Source organism: Bos mutus, chromosome 7 (genome assembly GCF_027580195.1).
Source record: "Bos mutus isolate GX-2022 chromosome 7, NWIPB_WYAK_1.1, whole genome shotgun sequence".
In the NCBI taxonomy this organism is placed as follows: Eukaryota; Metazoa; Chordata; class Mammalia; order Artiodactyla; family Bovidae; genus Bos; species Bos mutus.
In genome coordinates this window covers 604,064-629,716 of record NC_091623.1, presented here as the reverse complement: position 1 = coordinate 629,716, position 25,653 = coordinate 604,064, and the positions used below count along the sequence as shown (strand labels likewise).

Below are 25,653 nucleotides of genomic sequence, written 5' to 3'. Positions count from 1 at the left end.
CCCATCTTCTGGTTGGCCTTTTCCCTAGCACTTTGCATTGGCTAAAGTGGCTGTTTATACTTTGTTCCCTTGTGCTGTATGATTTTTGTTTCTCTTCCCTAATAGAATGTGAGCACCATGAGAGCAAGGGACTTGTCTATCCCATTCATCGCAAGATCTCCAGTGCCGAGAACAGCGCCTGGTCCTAGGATGTGCTCAGTAAATAAATGTTGACTCAACAAATACCCTGAAATATCCAACAGATGATACAGGTGATCAACAGTGTTTATAGAGTAGACAGAAAGGACTCAGTACACGATGGTTATTATGGTTTTATTATTATATTGTTATTAGCCGGAAAAAAAAAACCCTGATGCTGGGAAAGATTGAAGGCAAAAGGAGAAGGAGGTGGCAGAGGATGAGATGGCTAGATGGCATCACCAACTCAATGGATATGAATCTGGACAAACTTTGGGAGATAGTGGAGGACAGAGGAGCCTGGTGTGCTGCAGTCCATGGGGTCACAAGGAGTCGGATACAACTTAGTGACTAAACAACAAGAAGCAAGAAAGATCACCTAGTCTCTAAGTGCCAGCATTCTTTCCCAAACCAGTCAAAGGAACTGGTTCTTCTTGCCTCACCCTGATCCTAGAAATAAAACTCAATTCCAAGCTGCTTCCTACTTATCCTCAGCCATAGCCCCAACATCTCTGTGCCTTTGACAAGCAGACTTAGTACTATGATCCATGGTCTCCTTTGAGAATATTGGGTGAAGAACCCCCACAGGCATGGCCTCAGCTTTCTTTGTTCACACTGTTTGCTTTGAAGACCTTAACACGGTGCTGAGAAATCAATATCCAGGGATGCCGCCAAACCTGCATGTGTCTCCTGATTCTCCTCTGGGAGGCTCGGCTCACTCCAAAGCACTGATAAGACGTGAAGTGCCCAGCTCCATCTGCAAATTAAGCCCTTGTAAGTAATCAAGAAACACCAAGCTTAGTGTGCTGTGGATTTTCCATCGTGAGTGTCATTAGATGAAACCAAAGTACACATTACAGTTTGTGTAATGAACAAGCCTCAAGTCAGGTTTGCCGTGATATGGTTATCAGTCATTGCACACGTTAATTATTTAGGAAGGCACTTTTTACAGTGGGTTTTCACTTAAGTTTAGCCCCTTGATGTATGTGGATAAAAATGACTAACCCATTGGACAGTGCTATTGTACTTGTGCATCTATCACTATTGGGCCTTTTTTCATAATTGGTTTATTAATTATAGCATCTTAATGATCTGTTTAAAATAAATAAACCATTTGCACCATTTCAAAGGTATTTTGTGAGGCTCAGCTGATATTAAAATAGCACAAGCCTTATGTGCTTTTTCAGCAAGTGACCTAATTAGTTAATAAAGTAATTGAATATTAAAAAGGATGTTGCAAGTGATTAAAATTTAAGAGCCTTCAGAATGTTATTAAAGCTATAAATCATACATCACTGTTTTAATTTGCATAGCTACAGAATTACTAATGGTCCCCCGTGCACAAGGGGCTTGGCAATTACTCCTTTAACAAAATGTTGGTGATGCTGAGGTACCAAATTCTTTCAACCTCTTTTGATAGCTAGGTAGAAACCTGTTTTTGCTAGTCTAAATATCTAGCTGTTGAAATTGCTTGCTCCCTTTTGACAGGTATAGGCATTCATTCACTCAAGAATGAACTGTCCAAGAATTGCTAGGTGTTGAGTGTAAGGGTAAGCAAAACACATCTGGTCCTAATGACATTTATATTCTAGAATTAGTTGGGTGGAGATACTAGTCAAAAACTTCCCTAAATTCATGTTTAATTACAATAGGTGATAAGGAGTTATGAAGGAAAAGTATATAGGATACTCCAAGGGCATTTTGCTGGTGACATCTGACCTCACTGGCTAAATTAGGGACAAAAGACTTAATTCCAGGCAAAGGGCCTGCTGGGAGCTCTTGTTCAAGCAGGAAATCCCTGATGAATCTGCCAGAGGCATGTACGAAGGACTGGCTGAAAATGCTGGTTATTTACTCAACAGCTGTTATTCCTTCCTGGCTATCAGAATCCCAGTTCTGTTTGAGTACAGGACTAGTACTATGCTCAAGGAAAGCAGGCCAAGGCCTAGGGATAAATGATGAGAAATCTAAACCAATTGTTGCAATCCCATTGCCCTTTGCCTATGATTGGTTTAAGGTAGATGTGTTCTGAGGAATTTGAAGAGACTTTCTGGAAGAAATTTCCACCGTGGATAAGGAGGTACACAATGAGAACACGACTTTTCTCTATGCTTTTGGATGTTAGCATGAGTAGCGGTGCTACTTGGAGCCATTGCAGCCAAACTGAGACCATGAGGGGAAAGACAAAACAAACAAAGCCACACACACACATGAACACATTCCCTAAACCTGAGGCCTAATATTGTTGAATTGCTGAACCGACTCTGGAAACTTCAGACATCTTAATATATGGAAGAACACACTTGAGTTGGATATTCTGTTACTTGCTGCTTAAAGCATCTTAACTGAACCAGAGGGTTCAAAAATGAAGATGACAGAAGCTAAAAGACAAATTAAGAGGCAAATACAACTGTCAGATGAGCAGTGATAAAATGCTGAACATGGTACTGTGGAACAAGAGAAATGGAAAGTAAAGTCACCCAGGCCAAACATTCTGGAGTGTGAAGTCAAGTGGACCTTAGGAAGCACTACTACAAAGCTAGTGGAGGTGACGAAATTCCAGATGAGCTATTTCAAATCCTAAAAAATGATGCTGTTAAATGATGTACTCAATATGCCAGCAAATTTGGAAAACTCAACAATTGGAGTTTTGGAAGTATTGGAAGGTTTTGGAGTATTGGAAAAGGTCAGTTTTCATTCCAACTCCCAAAAAGGGCAACGCCAAACAATGTTTAAACTACCGTACAATTATTTAGCTCATTTCACATGCTAGCAAGGCAATGCTCAAAATCCTTCAAGCTAGGCTTCAACAGTCCATGAACCAAGAACTTCCAGATCTACAAGCTGGATTTAGAAAAAGCAGAGAAACTGGAGATCAAATTGCCACATCTGTTGGATCACAGAAAAAGCAAAAGAATTCCAGAAAAACATCTACATCTGCTTCATTGACTACATTAAAGCCTTCAACTGTGTGGATCACAACAAACTGTGGAAAATTCTTCAAGAGATGGGAATACCAGACCACCTTACCTGCCTCCTGAGAAATGTGTATGCAGGTCAAGAAGTAACAGTTAGAACTGGACATGGAACAGACTGGTTCAGAATTGGGAAAGGAGTACATCAAGGCTATATATTGTCACCTTGCTTATTTAACCTAGATGCAGAATACATCATGAGAAATGCCAGGCTGGATGACTCACAAGCTGGAATCAAGAGTGCCATGTGAAATATCAACAACCTCAGATATGCAGGTGATACCACCCTAATGACAGAAAGCGAAGAGGAACTAAAGAACCTCTTGATGAAGGTGAAACAAGAAAGTGAAAAGGCTAACTTAAAACTCAACATTCAAAAAATGAAGATCATGGCATCTGGTCCCATCACTTTATGTCAAATAGAAGGGAAAAAATGGAAACAGTGACAGATTTTATTTTCTTGGGCTGCAAAATCACTGCAGATGGTGACTGTACCCCTACAATTAAAAGAGGCTTGCTCCTTGATAGAAAAACTATCACAAACCTAGACAGTATATTCAAAAGCAGAGATATCACTTTGCCAACAAAGGTCCATCTAGTAAAAGCTTTGTTTTTTCAATAGCCATGTATGGATGTGACAGTTGGACCATAAGAAAGGCTGAGCACAGAAGAACTGATGCTTTCAAACTGTGGTGCTAGAGAAGATTTCTGAGAGTCCCTTGGATAGCAAGGAGATCAAACCAGTCAATCCTCAAGGAAATCAACCTTGAATATTCATTGGAAGGACTGATGCTGAAGCTCCAATACTTTGGCCACCTGATGTGAACAGCTGATTCACTGGAAAAGACCCTGATCATGGGGAAGATTGAGGATAGGAGGGGAAAGTCGAGACAGAGGATGAGATGGTTGGATGGCATCACCGATTCAATGGACATGAGTTTGAGCAAACTCTAAGAGATAGTAAAAGGCAGGGAAGCCTGGTATGCTGCAGTCCATGAGGTCACAGAGTCAGATGTGACTTAGCAACTGTACAATAACAACAAAGAACAGAGCTAAGGCATTGTAGATACAAATCAACAGAATTTGTCAACTTACTAGTTATCTAAGGTGCCAGGTAACGGTAAATGCCATTCACTATTTCCTACATTCCAGGCTCTATGCTGAGCACTTGACATGCGTGTCTCATGTCTTCATTTCAACAGCTCTATGAATTACTGTTAGTTGTCACTATGCGTGGATCCTGTTTTATGCCTTGACTTTTCAAGTCAATCCCCATAGCCTCTATTACCACCAGTGGGCAAAGCAAATGACTTGCTTCAGACTCCTTGGGAGAGCTGCTGGCTAGATTGTGCCTTCTCCCATTTTTTGCTTCATAGCACACATAGGGAAATGATAGTATTTTAAAGCACACCCTAGGGTAAATGCGGAGGGACTTGGGCATCTCTATGGGGCTTGGCAAAAGCCTTCATTACTCTTTTTATTATATAATTATAAGAAAATAAAATTCCAAATTTAGGGAAGATATTAAATACTGAATTTGTATAAAATTTCTAAAAAATAATCTCTTTAATTTTTAATGAAAAATTTGCATTTGCTTTTTATGAATATAGTTTTTAATATCAGATTTTATGCTTGAAATAGCAATTCCTGATGAAGACTTTAATTCAATCAAGACTTTCTAATCACGGTCTCTTCAAATTTTTGATAGCCATCACTAACAATAAACTTTGTTCACACAGATGATATAAATGAAAGTAAAAAACTTTTTGAAACCCTTCCAAAATTTTTTTACAACATTTGAGTCATATTTAAAGAATCTAACAGTTTTTTTCCTTACATTGACAATTGTGCTGTCGAAATTCCCTGAGATTGTGTGAATGAATTTAAAATCTTTGGGAACTTTCTCAAAGTATTTTAAAACAATGATAATGCTTTAATTTGTACACCAGTCATGCAAAGTTAGAATAGTTACTAAGCACAGGTAGGTTAGATACCACTGAAAGGGCATGTCAGTTCCCAACAGAAGAAAGAATCCAACGTGTGTGAAGACAGAGTCAGCGCTGTCCTGCCAAGGACGCCCTGCCCCCTCCTCACTCCTGCTGAGCTTCCAGCTGTCTCCACCTTGGCCAGTGCCACACTTCCGTCAGTGCCCATGTCATGTGCAACCTATGCCCTTGCACGGGGACCCGCACTTAGAAGGACCTCATGCTTGGCTGAATGCTCTGCGGTCACCATCTTGAAAGGAACTTTGAATCTGGAGCCCCACATGTTTGTTCATTGTTCACGGAGCCCTTCAAGTAATGTAGCTGGTGCTGGCCTCTGGAACTCCTGGAACACTAACTCTTTCAGTAGCTAACCCATGCCTTTGTCCTCGTAATGGGCAGTGGCAAACGGATACCACTGGCTTTTGAGATGTGAAGCCACTTCCGAGCTGCTGCATTCAGCTTGACTGTGAGCATAACAATCCAGATGTCACTGGGCCTGTCAGATTTGATGTTCATATAGCCATGGGCCACACCTCTGTACCTTTTTCCATTCAGCCACCCTGATGGAGCCACTGATGCTTGTGGCTGGAAGTGACTGGCCCACAGGTTCCAAGAACTGAGAAGGCCTCAAATTATATGAGTCAAGATGCCTCAGCTTACCATCTGGGCAGTCCTGTGCAGAAAGTCCCCAGGCATGTTACTTCCTGGTAAGATCTGTGACCTGAGATAGGTCCTCCAGGTCCTTGCTGAAATTTTTTCAAATCGAAGAGTTAGTATTCAGTTTTGAATACTCACTTAGTGCAAGAGAGCCTAGATTTGAAGTGTGATCACTGAGGGTCATATCCTGGAAGGAATAATATGGATGGTAGATCTAGAAGGAAACATTCAGAATCCTTCTCTGTGCTTCCTTTGCCATGAGAGGGTTTTAAACAGCTTCTCCCAACCATTTTGGAGCTGGAATCTCCATTTGACTCTTGGTTTGGTGTCATAATGTTGGTCTCTATTAAAATGACACATATATATTAATATTTAAGGGTATATTAATGTGACTATCTCTCTATATATAATTTTCTAAAAATAAATTAAGTTAAAATAGTTGTGAGCCATTCAGGACAGATGACTCTTAGTCAGCCCAGGGCAGAGCAGCTTCTGCCAAAATACTTTTCATGGAGCAACAGATATGTTCAGATAAACTCTGGGGATGGGGAGGAGGAGTGAAATGCCTTGCTGAGACAACTGGACCGGGCGAGGGTAGGGAAGAGACCATAGGCCTCAGAAGCATCACATGGAGTTTCAAATGAACTAATTGCTTTCTGCCCTCAGAAACAATGAGCACAAAGTAAGCATCAGTCTTAGAACAAGGCCGTACAAACGGAATCCTAATACATCAGTCTTAAGGAAATACTATTTTCACACTCTTTCATATAACACTCCCCAGTCACACAATCTTACTGATCTAGCAAAAATCATGCAATGAGAACTTTATAGATGTTCCTGGCATGGAGGCGTCTGCTTTCTCTTTACTGTGAGTCTGTGTGTGTGTGTGTGCACATGCAGTCATTCAAAGTAGTTCTTGTGGTTAAAGTAGTCAGTGGGTCCACATACAGTGGAAGAAAGCTGATATACTGCATTCTCACTTCTTGTATTTTGATTTTCTAATCTAAGTTTTTCTAGTAGTCATGTATGGATGTGAGAGTTGGGCCATTAAGAAGGCTGACTGCAAAAGAATTGATGCTTTTGAACTGCGGTGTTGGAGAAGACTCTTGAGAGTCCCTTGGACTGCAAGGAGATCAAACCAGTCAATCCTAAAGGAAATCAGTCATGAATATTCATTGGAAGGACTGATGCTGAAGCTGAAGCTCCAATACTTTGGCCACCTATGCAAAGAGCCGACTCATTAGAAAAGACCCTGATGCTGGGAAAGATTGAAGGCAGGAGGAGAAGGGGACAACAAGGATGAGATGGTTGGATGGCATCACCAACTCAACGGACAAGAGTTTGAGTAAACTCTGGGAGATGGTGAAGGACAGGAAAGCCTGGCATGCTGCAGACCATGGGGTAAAAAGAGTCAGACACGACTGAGTGACTAAACAACAACAAATCTAAGTAAGTCTTCTGGCACTTATAAAATGGTCTGGCCCTTTTGCTACTAATTCATGGCTTTCTAAGAATGATGAGAAAGCTACCCAAGTGGGAAGACCCAAATGGCACTGAAGTAACAGGAGTGGTCGCAGCAAGAATCCACAAAGTAATGAAGACACAAGAAAGAAAAAGCTATTCACTTTCCAACCCTTCTATGTCCCTGGTAACTTCATGTTTCCACGTGGCTAAAATTTTATGCTCTACCTTATGGTATATTTGAATCCAGATCTCTATATGAGATGTGGGGCTCATCTCCGGACCTTGGGGCAAGGACTTGGGACTTCACACTCAAAGAACTCACACACAGACTGGGATTCTCTCCCAGTGAGGCTATGAGCCCTCTCACAGGTCCAGAGAGGACTCGAAGCTGTCCATCATTCAAGCCAAAGTTTACAAATGTACACATTTACAACTCTTTGATATTTCTTTGCTTTTTAAATGCATTGGGAGCCTCAAATTACAGAAGTGGCCAGCCTCCCTCTCAACCCTGAAGAGGCCCACATGTGTTGCTATGTGTCTTTTTATGTGTATTTGTCCTCCAGTGCACATTTTCATAACTGGATTGGATGTAACATGCTCAATTAATTAAGGAATACATTTTTACTACCAGCACTACTACTGGTTACATCTTGATCTCCATAAGGAACTGGCTGACTGGGGAGATAAGCGTGCACTGGCTCATGACTGGAGGGGAAGAAAGATGTTGTGCAGTCAACACATCCGCTTTGCACGTTTGTGCTTTGTTTATCATAAAATGGGTGATAATGATAAGGATGTGTAAGAAGCACGGTGTTAATGATAGTGCCAGTGGAGACTGCGAACAAAAGCCATGACTTTGAGCAAGAGCTGGATATAAATTAAACCCCAGATTGGTTCAGACTATAGGTTTTATAGTTATACATTTATGGCTATTAGAAAGACTATTAGAAAGACTTGTGGCGCTGAAATTTCTGCAAGAATAATTTCATCAAGTGTGAAACTCCCTAGTCACTGATCCCAACTTTTCCCATGGAAGCAATTGCTTTAGAATATTGTTTTTGCTGACTTGGTCATTTTATTACAGAACAGTATGTTTATTATGTAAGACATGCAGTTTATATCCATGCATTTATTAACACATGGGAGGATATCGATCACTTGTGGCTCAGGAGGTCTTTGCCTATAATCTGAAGATAAACAGTTTAATTTCAATTACTGCCTATTTATTTTTATGTGTACTTTCAATTTAAGGCAAATTTCCCTAATTTGCATTGATGGTAGTAACGCACGGCTTCCTTTTAAGTATTAGCTAAAAAAGTGAGGCAATGTGTAGAAAAACATCAAAGAAATAAAAATACAGTGGTCTGCTTGGGATAACAGAAAAATCATGGAGATGCTCTGCAAATGACCCAAGTCTTGGAAACCATGGGCTATGTAATAATAAGGAAGATGTACGTTTTGGGTTGGGATTCTGATAGCAATGATGGCCATACAGTCATCCTGGAGACCAGTGCCACAGTGTAAAGCTGCTGCCTGGGGCCCCAGGAGCATGCTTTTCCACGTGACACTAATTGGCCCACACAGGAGTGAAACCATGACCCTTCCCTCATTAACCACATGCTCAGACCAGCTGAGCTAGCTCCCTCTGGGTCACTGGGGTCGCATGTAGGAAATTACCATTCCAGTGCCCTGTGGTCCTCTTGTAACCCCAACTAATGAATGTCCCGTGGAGCCTAATGTCATTCCTGGGGGAGCACAACACTCTCCCAGTGGTGAAGAAGTTGATGATATCCTCAAGTTTTAACCTAGGGAGAAACAACTGAGGAGGTGCCAAGAACTCAGGAAGCCTGAGAACAATCTTTCAAGGTCTGTCTGTGTGCTAGAAAAAAAGGATGACAGCATTGTGCTGCGTCCACTTGTTTGCCTGGTCTCAGGACGTGAAACACAAGCACAGGGAAGTAAAGAAAGCAGCTAAGCATCGCACAGCAAGCTCATCATAGCATAAATGACATTCAAACTTGCTGTCTGGGCTGAGTACTTTGTCACCAACCCTATAAGACAGGTGGTATTATCCCTATTTTAGAGATGAGGAAACTGAGGTTTAGAAACCACTAGTAAGCATCTAAGATAAGGGCTCCTTCTAGGATTGTCATATTCTGGAAACTAACACATCATCAAGTTGAAGGGAAATTTTACAAGACAGCTTGTCAATCTTTCTAGGAAGACTACAGGCCTTCAGCTAATCCTTTTGTCCTGCTTTAGCACGTCCAGAGTTTAGCACTGAGAAAAGTTTTGTTGTTTTGTTTTAATAAGATGAATAAGTCAAGACCTGCAGAAAGCATTCTTACCAGGTTTTGGAGAACACTGGAAAGAAAGGGCTGGCAGGCTTTCTACATGCGTTCTTAAGACTTGGGAAAGATCACTAGCTGTCCCACCTGCTTTTTAACAAGACTGTTAGGTTGATACCCCTTCCAGAGCCAAACCAACCGGTGGGTGAAATGAAATACCACATGGTCCTCACTTGGCAGCCACTCTTACCACAGCTGGACCACTGCCCTGGGGGTGCCCACCGCCACAGTCCTTCCTGGGAGCCATGAAGCCCTGTGTATATGTCCACTTTCAGTCAAAGAACTGGGCAAAAGGAACTAGACATGTGAAAAACCAAAAGCTCAAGTTTAACTCAGCTCTCTGGTTTCTGATTAATCTAAGGGGATTAACTCCACTTGTCCTCAAAGCTTCCTATTCAATGCCTGAGAAATTTGATATGTTTAAGGTACAACTGGCTAGCAACAAACTTAAGAGTCAGAGAGACAGACCCCAAATTTACCATTTATTACCAGGTGAGATGTTGGTAACTTATTTAATCTGTTCCAGTTTCCTCACACACATATTGGGGATAAAATCTCCCCCTTGCTGTGGTTTTATCTGAACAAGGTAATGCATGCAATAGGTTTGGCACTTGTATATTCCTCTTCACCAGAGGCTGCTGGAAAATTATTCCTTGATGGAGAGAGAAGAAGGTCTTTTGAAGGCCTTGATGCGAAGTGCTGGGAGACTTACCAGCACTTCCCACCTATTTCTCCTGCTCCCAGAGCACAGCCTAAAACACCACACTTTTCTGTGTCTATTAGAAATTTTCCTTGCTTGCAGCCTTGGACTGGAGGTTTTATACTGGTTATGGAATCACAAGAGAAATGCAACCTCTCTCATAAAGGAGCATCAGGCATTAACACTGGGAGAAAGTGAATTGTTTCCAAAAGCAAGACAGCAGCTGAGAAATAGGGGAATCAAGTCAGTTTTTCTGAAGTAATCTCCCGCCAGCAGGCGGGAAGGGGACAGGTGGAGTTGACAGCATTCTGAGAAGAAATGAGGAACTCCACCATGTGAGAATATCAGCAGACTCCCTGAAATAGTGGACACTCTCCTATTTCTCTCTTCCTTAGGCACTTTCACTGGCTAATGGCTGCCATCAGGCTTCCTTTCACATTATGGAAATTCAGCAGTGGTAAGAGACGGTTATATTGCCACTTGGGTTGATTACAGTTTGCTTTTCCTTGATTATTTAGGTTCAGACTGGCGAGTGTTTAGCAATAAATGGTAGCAGTAACTGGAGATCTGGAGCCTCAGGTCCTTCTGGGATTCTACACTTAAGCAGTTCTCTTTAAGCTACTGCCATCTAGTGGTAACTGAGCAGACTGAAATACCCTTCACATCTATCCAAGGAGAAAACGGGGCTGGACAAAGCACTTGTTTTCTCTTTGCCACTCCTATCCAGAAAGCAAAAGGAGAGTAACAGATGATAAATTTCATTCCACTGGCCTCCACTCCCTGCCAATATTTACCCATCACTGAATATTTTGTATGTCAAGCTAGGAGACTCTTCTGACTATTTTGATTAGCGAGGACATTTTTATTTAATCACAAGTCTTTGAGATATAAAACAAACAAGCAAGAGCCAGAACTGGAACATGTGGGTCTTGCCTCTCTTTTCCACTGTGATGGCTACAAACTTCTTGTATGTCAATTGTGCCAAATTTAATGTATCCTTTGAAAGTAGGGAATTGGGTCTTTACAGTTAACTTGAGGTTCCCCCCTCTAAGAATCAATGCCATTTTTGTTTGTCCACCTTATTTGGGTGACTCAGGGCTAGAAGCACACAGAGGATGTCAAGTAATCAATGTGGCAAATCTCTGGGCAGATCAACTTCTTGTATGTGCACAGAGGAACCAGTGGCAAATTCAGATATTCCTGGAAGTGTGTCAATCAGCGAGATGTGGTAAAATCCTCCAAGGGGAGTGAGTCAATGGTGATCTCAGCAGGTCGTGAAGAGAGTGGATTAACACCAGTGAGCTACTAGATAGGATAAATTCACAGGGCAATGACCATTGCTTGGGGCTTAGAGAAGAGAATTCACAAACGTGGGCCAAGTTCCTTTTCTAAGTGTGAACTTCAAATAAACTTGGATAATGATCTAGATACATGTGCTTTGCTAAAGAAAAGGCACAAGATTACAACAATGAGACTGCAGAAGCCTTGTGACGTGTTAACTTTCTAGATGGGTGTCTTCATGGGTAACAGATTCCCCTGCCACCTCCTTTCCGCCCATCCCTCCTCAATTAGCAGAGACAAAGCAGCCAGTTTATTAAGACAATCATATTTATTATAGTTTCCAGACTCCTGTATGACAAATACTGAAAGCAGAACATTGCAAACTGATGTTACTAGCAGCAACCCTCCATATACAGGAAGGGTTTAGGTGAATTTAACAATGAGGAGTAATTTCAAGACAAGATTAAAAGTCATGGTTTTTCTTGTAGCAGCTGGTATATGAAGAGTGAAACTATTAATACACAGAGTCATCCAGGTTTAGCCTTGTCTAAAAAACAAGGTAATCAGTCACGGTGCGGAGGGGTTTCCCCAGGGCTGCCAAATAGGAGCCTAATGCCTTTAGATGTCAGGATGGAATAAGCAAATCACTTTTCAAGACATCACTTACTATCTGCTTTACTGTCGGGACAACAGAAAAAGAACTGGACAGCTGCCCTAGAGCTTAGCTCACGCATAATTCAGCCAGTCATTGTTTCAGTAACACCCCTAAATTTTTTAAAAATACATTTTACCCCCACAGCTCTAAAAACATAACATCAGACATTTGCTCCAAAGGATTAAAAATCAAAAGCAATTGCAATGTACTGGGAATAGCTTTTATAGCTTTCCTGTGGGACAGTTCCTATCTCTTCAGAGAATGTTTTTAAAGAAGCACTGGCTCTGGTAGCTTATCAAACTACTTTTTACTCTAAATAAATAAAAGACCAACTGAAGGTCTCAGGTGTACTTCTTTTTTTCCTGATAGATCTCCAAACCATCCAAAGCCATGTCTTGACAGACAGCTTTCATTTTTATTAGAGGAGTGCAAGAGAACTTACAAACATTTGAAACATACTCAAAACACCAGGAGTAAAGGAGGCCCAACCCTTCCTCAAAGCCCAGGAAACGATGGAGGAACCCCAAAGGCTTATCTTAAATCCATCAACTCAATTTGCCAGGAAGTAACGACAGACCACCCACCTTTGTAACATAGGCCTAGATGAGATTTTCTTTCTTCACAAACACTAAGAAAAGCCTTCTGGGAGTTGCTACCCAGAAACACACAAGCTGATGAACAGAAGCTACTGAAAAGGGGTCGACTGCATTCTATACCTGGCACAGGAAAAGAAAAATTCAAACAACTACAAACCATTCTGTTTATACCATGACACTCTTAGATGAATCTTCGTCTTCCCACAGCAACCATTTCATTCATAAAAATACATAAAGGATTAGAAAGCTTTGGGGCAGCACCAGTGACAGCTAGCTGTCTTTGAATAATTTAAATTTGTTCCTAAAGGCAAAAATAAAAGAAAATTTTTAAAAGTAATTTACAGAACAGATTCTATTTCATGATTTTGCCCATGTCTGCTGCTATGAAAATAGTACAAATAGAAATACAAATATCCACTCTGCATCAAGTTAGGTTCTTTCTCAAGGGGTACAGGCACTACACCTCGGTTTGTGTAAGGCTTCTGAGGCTGGGGCTGATAATCCCTAAAGGTACTCCTGGACCTTTTCACCATGAAGATAGGTAAAGCCCTTCTTCATTCACTAACGACACTGGCAAGGGTTCCTATGCACCTTGACTTTAATGCTAACAGTTTCTAGGCTTTCTGACTTGACACGCAACATGCAGAGAGAGAAAGAAACCAACTGGTCCAGGGCCACCTGCCACTGACAACTCTAGCTAACCATCTCGCAAACCGCCCACCTCTATCCTAACTGGTCTCTGAAAGAAAGCAGAAATACTTCCTAAATACCAGCACAAACAACCTAAAGTGCAGCCTCTCCTAGTGGTGAAGCAGTAGAACCACCTCTGTGCACAAATATTGGCCCATGAAATCGTCCTGGGGGTGAAGCCACACCTTCCATCTCTCAGTCCCTTGTTACTTTCTAACAAACCTGGATACCCCTGAGAAGACCTCAACAAGTTCATAGGTCTGCCCTGAAAACACGCTCCCTTGTCTAGAGATCACTCTGAAGAACTTCAGTTCAATGTTAAAAAAAATAAGAACTAGAGTCTCAATCTCAAATCCCTGGGGAATACTAGAAGCCAGTTGTGGTGTATACTGGCTGTTTAGGGCCCCTTGGCGAGCTGATGGGGGGCCTCCAGAAATCTACCGTTCTGGCTGTTACTTCCCCTTTTTCTTTCCTTGTCTTCTCTTGAGGAAGACTTCAGTTATTTCCATAGCAATTTGTTAAAATGTCTTAGATGATCACATTTTTGAGCAGCATATACATTTTTAGAATATATTTTTCCTTCGTTTTGAAAAATTTCTCCAATAATAAAGAAAAGGCAATAATTTTAAAAATCTACTTCTATAAAATAATGATTATCATGCTTTGTACAAAATATCACATTTACTAGACAGTAATCATCCCAGAATCACTGTCCAAACCAATAAATGGGGAATATGGGCACGTAAGACAGATCGCACACAGTTTTAAAATAATTTTTAGAGCCAGAATTGTTAAGTTGGGCAGAAAAGCAGTAAATCAATCGTTATATGGACACATGAAAATTATATGCAAACAAGGAAATGAGCATGTGTTTAAAATAAGTCAGGTTAGATTTAATCAGGCACTACGATGAATAGAAATTGATTATATTCCATTTAATTTCAAATTTCTCCTTTATTGTGAAAATTTAGTAACTATTACAGCTTCCAGATGAGGGACAAGACAGACAGACAGATGGGGACAACCAAACAGGGGAGATCGGTAAAGGGGTAAAGGTGGGGTGCCTGATGATTAACAAGACGACTGATTTTACAACATACTATTTAAAAAGACTCAGACTGGCAGTGTCCAAAGATAATTGTTCACTTGCATGTGTAACCTAGAACCTCTCTAAATGTTTAGTGCATCTCATCTGGTTCTAAAGAGTATACTTAAAGCCCATTTTGAAACAAAATCAAATAAAACAACTTCCACAGATTCCCTTTCAGGGATGTGCTGTTTTTAGATTCACATCCTTCCTTCAGTGCTGGCAATATAAACCCCCAAAAAAGCGCAGGGGAATTCCCTCTCATCACAACCAGAAAAGGGTGGGGGCTGGGATATGGGAGAGCAGCAAAAAAATTGTTACTTTTCTTTCACTAAAGATATTCTTCTGAGAACTTCCATTGTCCCTTAGGAGAAAGGAATGGAACATGGAAAGTAGTTCCTGAAAATATCACTGCCTTCTGATGACAAGAAGATCATAACTGCTAACACCTACAGAGATTACGTTCTTATATTATATAGCACCTACTTTGCTCATGAGACAGTGAACTTCTAGCAAGCTATGAAACAGAGTGAGTAAAAATTACTCATGGCACTTAAGTATGTTAAAAGACTTTAAAATGCCTTCCCCAGATTCTGTTCCTCAGTGCCCCTGTGAGGTAGGTGTCTGATAGGGAAAACCTGAGGCACAGAGGGGTTAGTCTGCTCTCCTCTCACTCCAGAGGCCCAGCCAGTCGAAGGACCAGGAGTCCCGGCTCAGCTCTCTGAGCGTGACTCACCTGCTTCTCAGAAGGCTCCTTTAAGTTACACAACAAATACAGCAGAGGAAGTTTTTCTTTTCAAACATTTTAACTAGCGAGCTATTTCTCATTCTCACTTTGAATGTAAGATATCTAAAATAAAACCTAACATAATCTAACAAAACAAAAGGTCAATATTGCCTAACAGTCTGTGTCGAGATATAGCCTATTTTGCACTGGTGATTGAAAAAGCATATGATTCAAGTAGAAATAGTAGCAGGTGGTCTGGTGTTTGGTTACTCAAGCCGGGCTGACTAACGTGTCCCTTACAGACACTGCTGTTGTACGTTGTGAGAACCTCTTTGGCCTGACACAAGGGAATAACACTCCACCCGGGTTTCATGGAAAACCATCCTGAAAGACACTCGAGGCAGGGCCAGCCCTGCCCGGAAAGGGTACTCTCAACCACATGATGTGTGTGTATTCTTGAGTTCATGCAGAACTCTTTGCAGCCAGTCATGAAGGTGACAGCCTCCTGCTATAAAGCTCACAGGACAGGTCACACTATACACAGGGGGCAATATGCAGGCACATGCACTAGCACCATGCCACAAAAGTGAAAGAAGAGGACAAGCGCATCTTCCAGTCCCACTGGTACACCATCTGCAGAAACTCCCTCTGGCAAGAGGAAAAACAACAAGGTCCCCTATTTCTTCCCATAACATGGAGAGGGGTGAAGACACAGCATTCACTGGAGCATGCCACCCACCCGGATTTCACTCTTACATAAATGTGCAACCTTCTTATATCCTACAGATATTAAGAGATAGCAAAGTACATTCCTCGATCAAGAGAGAGTGGTGTAGAGTGAAACTTAAAGGTCAGTTACAAGGTGCGCATGAAGGGCTCGAGGCAATTTATACTGCTACTCTTAGATACAAGTTGATGAGTACTCAGGGCACTAGCTTTTAGAAATGAGATCATTCTTCCTGAGGAGGCTTTCTCCTTCACCATGCTATAGTGTCTGTGGAGTCAATTCAATTCATACCATGCTCCCCAATTCAAGATCTTATATTTGGTTTGAGTGTATGCAGTAGACCGTGATACCAAATCAGATGCATGGACCATGCTCTGTACAACTTTTGCTGTGATATTAATGCAAACACCCACCACCCTCTCAAGCCCTGTTTTCCCTTCCGGACCTCATCTCCCAGAGGGCCTGAGCCTGGCTCTATGCTCTGCACATGCTGGACCAGAGGGATCACTCCAATTTCGAGTTACACTGGGACACTAGGATAAGCATAGCAGCAATTCATGCACTGTATTTCTAAAACCAAAGCTCAAGTGAGACTGAGCCAGTCACTGTGCAAGATGAACCAGCAGGACGTTCTCACCTCGAATGAAAATCTGGTTTATATGTCGAGTGAAAACCTGCTGGTAATCCACTTTGGGCTTTCTCTTTTTCTTATGGGACGGGCCCCTGGAAAGGGTGGTAGCCCTGGAAAAGGTACCCCCCGCACTGGACCCTTCTGTCCGTGTAGTCCTCCCTGACAGCTCTGACCTGGACTCCTCCCTTGCAGACGCCTGCAAGGAAGAAGGGACGGAGCGGGAACGTCTGCGTGAACTCCGGTCGGTGTCTCCTCTTCCCCACACCGAAGCCACCTTCCATGTGGATGTCTGGGAGTATCTGGAGAGAGTGGAGTCTTCAACTGCAGACTTAGAATCTGTTTCCTTCTTGGAGGAATCTTGCAGTTTTAGTCGATCAAAGAGCTGCAAGGAAAGCAATGACAAGTATTAGCCTTCTCTTCAGTTTTCAACATCTCTTTTTTTCGACATACAAAGGACAGACTAGATTCCTTAATCATGCTCTGTAGACTGTCTGCTTTGCAATTTTAAAAAAGAGTAACAAATTTTCTATTTCTAGCCATAACTCAGATAAAACAGTAAGTATGTCAAGAGGAAAAGTACCCATTTTTTCTATGGTATAAAACTGAAAGACATTCAGACCTGATGAGGTAACTTGTTGCTCAAACAATGTGCAAGTAAGAAATACGGACTCATTTTTTACTCACTGGATGCATGAGAAGAGACTAATGAAGATCTTGGTCCAAGCATGCCTGGTTGACAGCAATAAGGCTTTACTGCTGGGAAATCCTGGTCCCTAGGCTCAGTGATCTTAATTCCTAAGCTTGAAAGCACACTGGGTACTCAAAGTCAGGGGAAACTGCTTACCCTGGTGAGAGTCAACGAAGAATCCCGTTCATATGCTTTGCCTAGAACAGGTTTTCGGTAGGTCTCATCCACATCAGTAAGTGCCTGGAGAAAAAGAGACCAAAGGAAGGAAAAATATGGTATCATTCAAAATATTATTTTTATAGCTTTCAGGACAAAATTTAAATGGCAGAATACCATCTAATTATACCAGTCTAAACTTAACAGGTGACTCAGCTCTTGGGCAGGAACAAATGGTAATACACGGTCCCCTCTGAATAGGAACGCCAAGCTGTTACGACCATGTAAGATGGGGTTCTCCTATGGTAAGGGGCCATTGCAAATGTAGGGTAGAGGCTCTTAAATTTCAGGGAGCATGAATAATCTAGGAAGCTTATTAACACATTACTGACCAGAGATGCATTAACACCACAGGCATTAGTTTCCGCAAAAATCCTCTGGTCAATAATATGGCAAAATATAAATCTAAGGCTATTCTGATTCTGTACATCTGGGATGAAGCCCAGGAACTTTCTGTTTTAACCAGAAACCCCATGATTAGAATGCAGGACAGCCTCAGACCACACCTTAAGAACACTACTGCTGATTTTCCCTTTTCAGTCTCTCTGCTTTATGACAGCAATGAAGAGACTAGCCAGGATAATACACAGAAATGCCGGTGAATTCTTGTTGATGAGAGATCAACCTTACAGGACAGCCATTAGGATCAAATGAGATCATGGATGAGAAATGACTTTGAAAAGTGTGAATCATCTTACAAACATAAGCTGACAGTATTGTTATTGCCACCACTGTCAAATATATTCTCTTAAATCTCTCCCTTCAAAGGTAAACTTACAATAATAAAACATTTTCCCCCTACATTTTAGAAATGAGAAAACTGAGGCTCAGAGAAATTACTTTGCCTCGAGTTACACAGCCACCAAACGTTAAGCTAGGATTTGAATCCAAGTTTTATGACTCCATACAGTTTAAAACATGGTCTCAGAAGCCAGAAAAGATAAAGTTACAGTCCCTTTCACTTACTAAGAGTGTGATTTTTGGGACCAACCTTCCAGCCTCAGTTACTTCATTTGTGAAATAAAACAGTGATAGACTTACAACTCATTTACTGAGTTATTATATATAAAGTCCTTTGTACAGGATCTGGCATATAGCAAGTGCTTATCAAGGGGCATGCACAGAGGAAGATAAGGCACAAAGAGAAGAAAAACTGGCGATGGAAGATCATATGGAAAGAAACACTAGAAAGGCCCGGTGGCTCCTACTCTAACGGTCTCATATCGTAGTTGTGCTGTGTGTCCTTTTTCTCTTCAAATGTCTGTCTAGTAAATAGACAGTAAGCCTCTAGAAGACTGAGGGCGCATGATACACTCCTTCATAAGCAAACACCATGCAAAGTGTCTGGCTTATTAATATGGCTGCTTCCCCTCTATCTTCATCTCTCCTTCCAAAACTTGCAGTTTAAGTTCCTTCCTGAAATTTCTGTACCTATATGCCCAGCCAAAGTAGGAAGTCAATAAATATTTTTAAACAAACGAAAAATAACCAGTAAGAAATCAATATAAAATTACTAAAAGAAGAAATAAGTAATTATCCCTAGATTTCTCAACCCTGGCACTAGTAACATTCTGGACCAGATTATTCTCTGTTGTTGGCAGGATATTCTGTGGATTGTAGGGTGCGAAGCAGCAGCCCTGGCCTCTACCCACTAGGTGCCAGTGGTACTCTGTCCCACAGTCGTGACAATCAAAAAATGACACTGCCAAATGTCCCTGGGAAGGAGGCATACGTAAAATCATCCCAGGTGAAAGCCACTGCCTTTAGGGAAAACAATAAAAAGAACTTTTCTGTTGTTGTCCAAGAAAGTTCAAAGATTCTAGGGCTTCCAGGAAGTTATTCTGGAGGTTTTGCTGAATAAAGTCCTTGAGATATATAAAAGATTTAATCCTTAGGAGGTGCTCCAGTTCCTTGAGGAAGGCTTAATTACCATATTCCAGAACTTGTCAAATGCAACGAGGAAGCCTGTACAGACGCCCCGAAGTCCCTTGAAAGTGCGGATGTGAACATTCACCTTCACCCCCTCCCGGATACAACGATGGAGTTCACCCAGAGGGCTGCCTTCGTGCACTGAAACAAGAAGAACCATCAGCACAGAATGAATACTTGCTCTCATTCCCAGAATTAACAACCAAGACCACCCAGCCATCTCCAGCAACACAAGGCAACATGGTATGGCACTGGCAACCACACCACAGGAGCAGGAAGGCCCAGTGGGCAGCATGGCAAGTGCAGGCACAGTACACTGAAATGAGACAAGATTCCCCGGAACATGGATAAACCCCCTGCGTGGCTACCATCCAAATGTTTCACTACCTCCATATGCGATTTCTATGATGTCTCTGATTCTAAGAGGCAGCATCATTTAAAAACTTTTGGGGGCAAAAAAACACTATACTAAATGTGCACATCAGCAGCTAGATTGTTCTTAGTTCTCTGCCTTGTATAACAACCTTTTTTCAGGATAAATCTCATGAACTGCATATCATCCAGCTTGAGCCTTCCAAAGAACCAAGAACTTTGGTCATAGGTTTAAAGGAAATGAACCGTGTGACTCGTCCACCCTGAAACACATGCAATCTCATCTGAGAGAGAATGGCTTTTTGGCCCTCTCAGTCTAAGCTACATTACGCAGAAGCCCATGCTCTTAGGCCACTAGCGTTTCAGTGAACATTATTTTCACATGAGGAAGAGGAGGCCTGGTTGTATTCCAGGCCTCACTGATGTAAAGGCACCTGCCGAGTATCTGACTCCAATGAAATTGCTGATAAGCATCATATGAAAAGAGGAGTATGACAATTCATATAAAGAATGTTGGGACTATAATCTTCAGCCTTTATTATGATGGATTCTTTTTTTTTTCAGAGCTTGAAAGCAAGACTGAGCTTTATTTTTATTATTTTATATTAATTTAGCCATCACAGTATGGTGACTGTACTACATAAAACCTCCCTAAAGAAAACTGCACATGCATGCATACACACACACACACACACACACACACTCACAGTTACACAATCTCACTCTTCCCCTCAAGTCTGAAAGGCACAGTTCTTTGGAAGTTATTGTCATTGATAGTAAACAAACAAAAATATATGTTTTATTTTTAGTATAAGCATAAAATAGAACAAGTGTCTTGCACTTCAATTTGGATACCTAAGGTGGTTACTCTTAACCTCCTTACCCCTCACTCATGAACTGGCTTATAAATGAGGGCAGGGATAAGTTAATAAAAGAAGATACTCTTGGATTAAGTGACTTTGTAGATGAGAAATAGGAGGTTGTCAGATTGAAGATTCAGCAAGAAGGCAGAGTGTCATAAACAGTGGCCTTAGAAAGGAACACGAGAACCTTGGCCTGACCTTCACCATCCATCCCTCCTCTAGCCATATTTTAAAATTCTGTGAACCTCTGACATACTAAGGTATGTGTATATACACATATCCGGATACATGTTACAGATGGTGTCAAATCAAGCACTGTAAACAACATTTAGGTCATTATAACTAGTTGTGTGAACTTGGTGGGCAACTTTTTCTCTACAAGTCCAAGTTTCCCCATTCATAAGATGAGGTTAGACTAGGTAACTTCTAGTTTCATGTAATGAATAAGTTCCAATAATTAAATTTCTTAGAAACTGGTCACAATGCCTAAATTACTCTACTTGCCTTCCACATTCACTCCTCTTTCCCACCATACACACATGTTCCACAAAGGCTGGAAAGGCCACTCTTTTTCTAACTTAGAAGAAAACAGGGGCATTACTCCCCACACACCCCCAAATCAGGGAGAAAGGACAAGCATGTACCTTAACAAAAATCTCTTATTCTAATTAAACAAATGGTAAACTCAGGTTTTCAACCTTCATATCTGTACCTTTGATTTTTTTTTCTTCCAAAGATTTAACAAGGTATAATTCCAGGGAATATTTCTCTCATGTGATCAAAAATACAACACTGGCACACCACCTAGCAGAGCAAAAATCCCAAGAGATAAAAAAAGTTCCACATTCAGAATCACAAGGCACATTTTGAATCTCTTCTCAGCAGTATTTGTGACAAACTCCAAATGGATATGAGCCAGGCTTCTAAAACTATATCTATGCCTTATCTTTGAAGAAGTTATTCTTCCAAATCCCGCTCTCCACTGCCATTACCCTTGGGCCACATCCTTCCAAATTCAGGTCATTTTTAACCCCACTCTTTTATCTTTCCCTTTGGAGAAGGCAATGGCAATCCACTCCACTACTCTTGCCTGGAAAATCCCATGGACGGAGGAGCCTGGTAGGCTGCAGTCCATGAGGTCGTGAAGAGTCAAACATGACTGAGTGACTTCACTTTCACTTTCATGCATTGGAAAAGGAAATGGCAACCCACTCCAGTATTCTTGCCTGGAGAATCCCAGGGACGGTGGAGCCTGGTGGGCTGCCATCTATGGGGTTGCAGAGTTGGACACGACTGAAGCGACTTAGCAGCAGCAGAATAGCCAATACTAAGTCCAGACAAGAGATTCTCAATAACTAAGACCTGACCTTTCTTTTCTGTTTCCACAACCAACAATACAGTCCAGAGCCTCATCATACTATTGGTTCACTTCAAGAGTCTCCAAGCTCCTCTCCTTCACATCAACAGCAGCAGCAGCATCACTGTCACCAATATTATCACCAATTACTGAGCCCTCAGTATGGGCCAGGCCCTATGATAAGTTTAACTTTACATGTTATTTTATTTTTTTTGCCACACAGCATGTGGGATCTTAGTTCCTGATCAGGGTTTGAACCTGCATCCCCTGCATTGGAAGTGTAGCATCTTAACCACTAGATCACTGGGGAACTCCTTGATTTGTATCTTGAATGTGGTGATGAATTCACAACCTTTTTACTCACCTGAGGAGTGAATTTTGCTATATGTAATTTAGCATATCTTATATGCTTATTTAGCATATATTACATGCTCAACAGCCTTATTTTTAAGTAATTGCTGTTATCGTCAAGCATGCCCTTTCTTAACCTCAAGACCTAAAGCTGACTTCTATATCAATTCTTTTTTGGAAAAAACCTAATCCTCATCCCTGCTTCTATACTTTTTTTTGCTTCCTGAAGGTCATCAATTTTTTGTGATATCTACTCATCTCTACCATGTACATCCAACTGTTTCCAGAGGTAGGATTAAAATTTTCAATGCCTAGAGCACATTTTGAGACTTTGATTCCAGGCATACATTTAATTGTGGAAAGTTGATAAAGCTGGCCCTCACACTCTTTCATCCTAAAAATATGGCAAAGTGCTCCACCTTACTGGAGCCAAAACCACTGACCACATAGAAATACTTCTTTTTGTCTTGAAAATCTTGGCAGCAAAGCAATACTTGGCAAAATGGAAATAAATGTTACAATCTGAGACTTGGAGGGCATTTCAAAGATCTGATAGTGGCAAAAACTACGGGCAAAATAAGCTCCCCCAAACTGCTCTTAATTTAGGCACACGCATAATCTGTGTCACTGCTGGGCAAGCAAACTGGAGTAAACCCTAGCTCAGGCAGTGATGCTCTGGCACTGGAATCACAAAGGCACCCCTAACAACACTCAGTTTTTTAGGATGTTGCTCTCTTAACACACTTCTAGGAAATAAACAAAATATTCCTTTACGTAGCAAAACCCTCCATTCCAAAGGCAGTGATTTAATAATGCCACAATTTAGTTATCAGGATACAGATGCTCTGAATGGCTAAGTAGGTCATTGTGTTCATGGGGCAGATGTCAGAACTGCTTGCCAGATGACAAAGATATGACCCTGGGCTGTTTCTATTCCGTTTATACAAGACCTAACTCACACTTAGCAATCTCTGCTATTTACAGCTTTACTCTAAGGAACTATTAGGAGGCTGCAAGAAATCCCCTAGTGCCATTTACACCTTCAGAACTCAAAATAACCTGTGCATATGGTAATAGGAGCCTGACAGACAAGAGTCCCTGCACTCACCCCGGCAGCGAAGCTGTAAAAGTGTCTGCCCTTTAGTGGCCTTCTGTGCCTGCTGCATTCCAGTGAACACATGTGTGTCAAGACCCTGCAGCCCTTTCTGCCTACAGCACTGAGAACGAGCTGTCACTTAATGTGCAGAGGTCATGAGATTACGTCCCCTGTGCTATCTGAACAATTTCCTCATACTGCGTCCCATCACCCACAAATCTCACTGACCGAACCACTCTCCCTCCCCTAATACTGGCTGTGCCCTCCCTCCTCTCACCATGCGTGGCCCCAAGACTTCATCACCCTCTGCAAACCTTCCCCATGATGTCCCGTTTCCAGGCTCACCACCTCTCCAGAATCCCCCGGCCACCCCCCACCCCCCAATCACTCCTGCAGATCGATTTCAGCAGGTTCCTCATCACCTCTGTGGTCACTTCTGTGGCCCCCATCACCTTTACGCATGTTATGCAGATCTTACCCAGGGCTACTTATTCCCTCTACAGCCTTGCCACTCTTCCCTCACTGCCCATACAGACCCTGAATTCCTCAAGCTGACCCTCCCCACGGTCGCTGGTTATCTCTTCAGCCTTCACCAAGACCTTCCCCCTGACACACACACAGGTCCGCGCCAAGCGGCTGTCACCAGGGACACGCCTGCAGGGCCGCCGCCTTCCGGACAGCCGGCCCGGCCCCCGCCCGCCCGCCCGCGGGACTCACAGGGCATTCTCGTGAGCACGTTGCGCGGCGCCTTCCTGCTCCGACCCGGACCCCGCCGCCGCGCGTCGGCGGCCTCGTCCCCTTCCTCTTTGGCCACCATGAGGCGGCGGAGGCGCTGGATGCGCTCGGGGTCCGGGGCGGGGGCGTCCGGGCGGCGGCGGGTCCTGCCCGAGGGCCCGGCGGCCGCAGCGGGGCCCCCTGAGCCGGCGGCCGCGCCCCGCGCCCTTCCGCGCCCGCCGCTCCGTAACCCGGTCCTGAGGAAGCTCTCGTACTCGGCCACGTTGTTGAAGCAGGGCGCGTTGGGGTAGGGAATGGGAGGCAGGTGGGGCGCATACAGGGCCAGCAGCGGGTCGAAGCTGTCAGAGCTGACATCCAGCCGCGGGCTGGGCGGGCGCGCGGGGCTCCCAGCGCGAGCCGACCTCGCCCCCCGCTCCCGCTCCTCCATGTTTGAAAGGCCCGCAAGCCGAGGCCGATGGGAAGAAGGAGCGGGGCCGCCAGAGGGCGTCACTGCGCAGCCGCGGCGCGGGGTGTCTCACTGCGCCCGGGCGGCCGCCAGGGGGCAGCATCTGCCTGCGCTCTGCGCCGCCAGGGGTGTGGTGCGCGGCAGCTACTCGCCCGGGGCTCGGAGCGCATCAGCGTGCGGGGGAAGAGGTTCATTTGTGTTAACGCAGCGTTTTCCCATCAATATCATTATCACTTTAGGTGTTTGCTGATAGTCCAGATTCCCTGGGGATGGAGGCTGGGCCCGTCAGCTTGACAAGCTCCCCAGGTGTTTCTCGGTTCTACGGTATTATGTTCTACTAGTAGCTTGGACTGGCGGGAAGCAGTGGCTAGAGGGCAAAGTGAAAGTGAAAGTCGCTGCGTCGCGTCCGACTCTTTGCGACCCCATATACTGGAGTGGGTAGCCTTTCCCTTCTCCAGGGGATCTTCCCAACCCAGGGATCGAACCCAAGTCTCCCGCATTGTGGGCAGATTCTTTTACCAGCTGAGCCACAAGGGAAACCCAAGAATGCTGGGGTGGGTAGCCTATCCCTTCTCCAAAGGATCTTCCCAACCCAGGAATCCAACGGGGTCTCCTGCATTGTAGGCGGATTCTTTACCAACTGAGCTATCAGGGAAGCCGAGGAAGAGGGCAAGGAATGTCCCAATTTGTTCTAATGCTGAGCATCACTGGAGTTCAGACGCCTGGGCTCCAACTATTTAGCTTCTCTGAGCTTTACATTCTTTTGAGATACAAACAGTTCAGTCGCTTAGTCGTGTCTGACTCTTTGCTAGAAACTGTTTCAAGGAACTGTCTGAAGAACGAAAGATATGCATATGGGGCGTAATAAATGCTCTAGGAATATTAAGTGTACAATGAAAGT

General features: G+C 42.9%; 1 protein-coding gene across 2 annotated transcripts; it reads right to left on the bottom strand.

Moving 5' to 3' along the window:
• Positions 1-309: 309 nt before the first annotated feature.
• On the bottom strand, positions 310-24,751 carry LSM11 (LSM11, U7 small nuclear RNA associated). 2 transcript variants are annotated; one of them, XM_070373014.1, is made up of 5 exons: positions 24,290-24,751; positions 19,535-19,674; positions 17,545-17,628; positions 16,874-17,082; positions 310-934 (listed from the first exon to the last, which is right to left on the bottom strand). In XM_070373014.1, exons 1-5 carry the CDS (start codon positions 24,732-24,734, stop codon positions 811-813), a joined length of 1,002 nt encoding a protein of 333 aa, XP_070229115.1. In that variant the 5' UTR covers positions 24,735-24,751; the 3' UTR covers positions 310-810. The 2 variants fall into 2 exon arrangements, with proteins under 2 accessions (XP_070229115.1, XP_070229114.1); XM_070373013.1 differs by lacking the exon at positions 310-934 and having other exon boundaries at positions 11,903-17,082.
• Between the last annotated feature and the right edge of the window lie 902 nt (positions 24,752-25,653).

Bases quoted from the DNA above. Each gene is read 5' to 3' on its own strand.
- LSM11 (XM_070373013.1), bottom strand. From the start codon at position 24,734: ATGGAGGAGCGGGAGCGGGGGGCGAGGTCGGCTCGCGCTGGGAGCCCC. The intron at 17,629-19,534 runs GTAATTAAGCCT...CTTTTTCTCCAG, and splicing joins TTGACAAGTTCTGGAATATG to GCACTTACTGATGTGGATGA. The intron at 17,083-17,544 runs GTAAGCAGTTTC...CTTTCCTTGCAG, and splicing joins CTTCGTTGACTCTCACCAGG to CTCTTTGATCGACTAAAACT.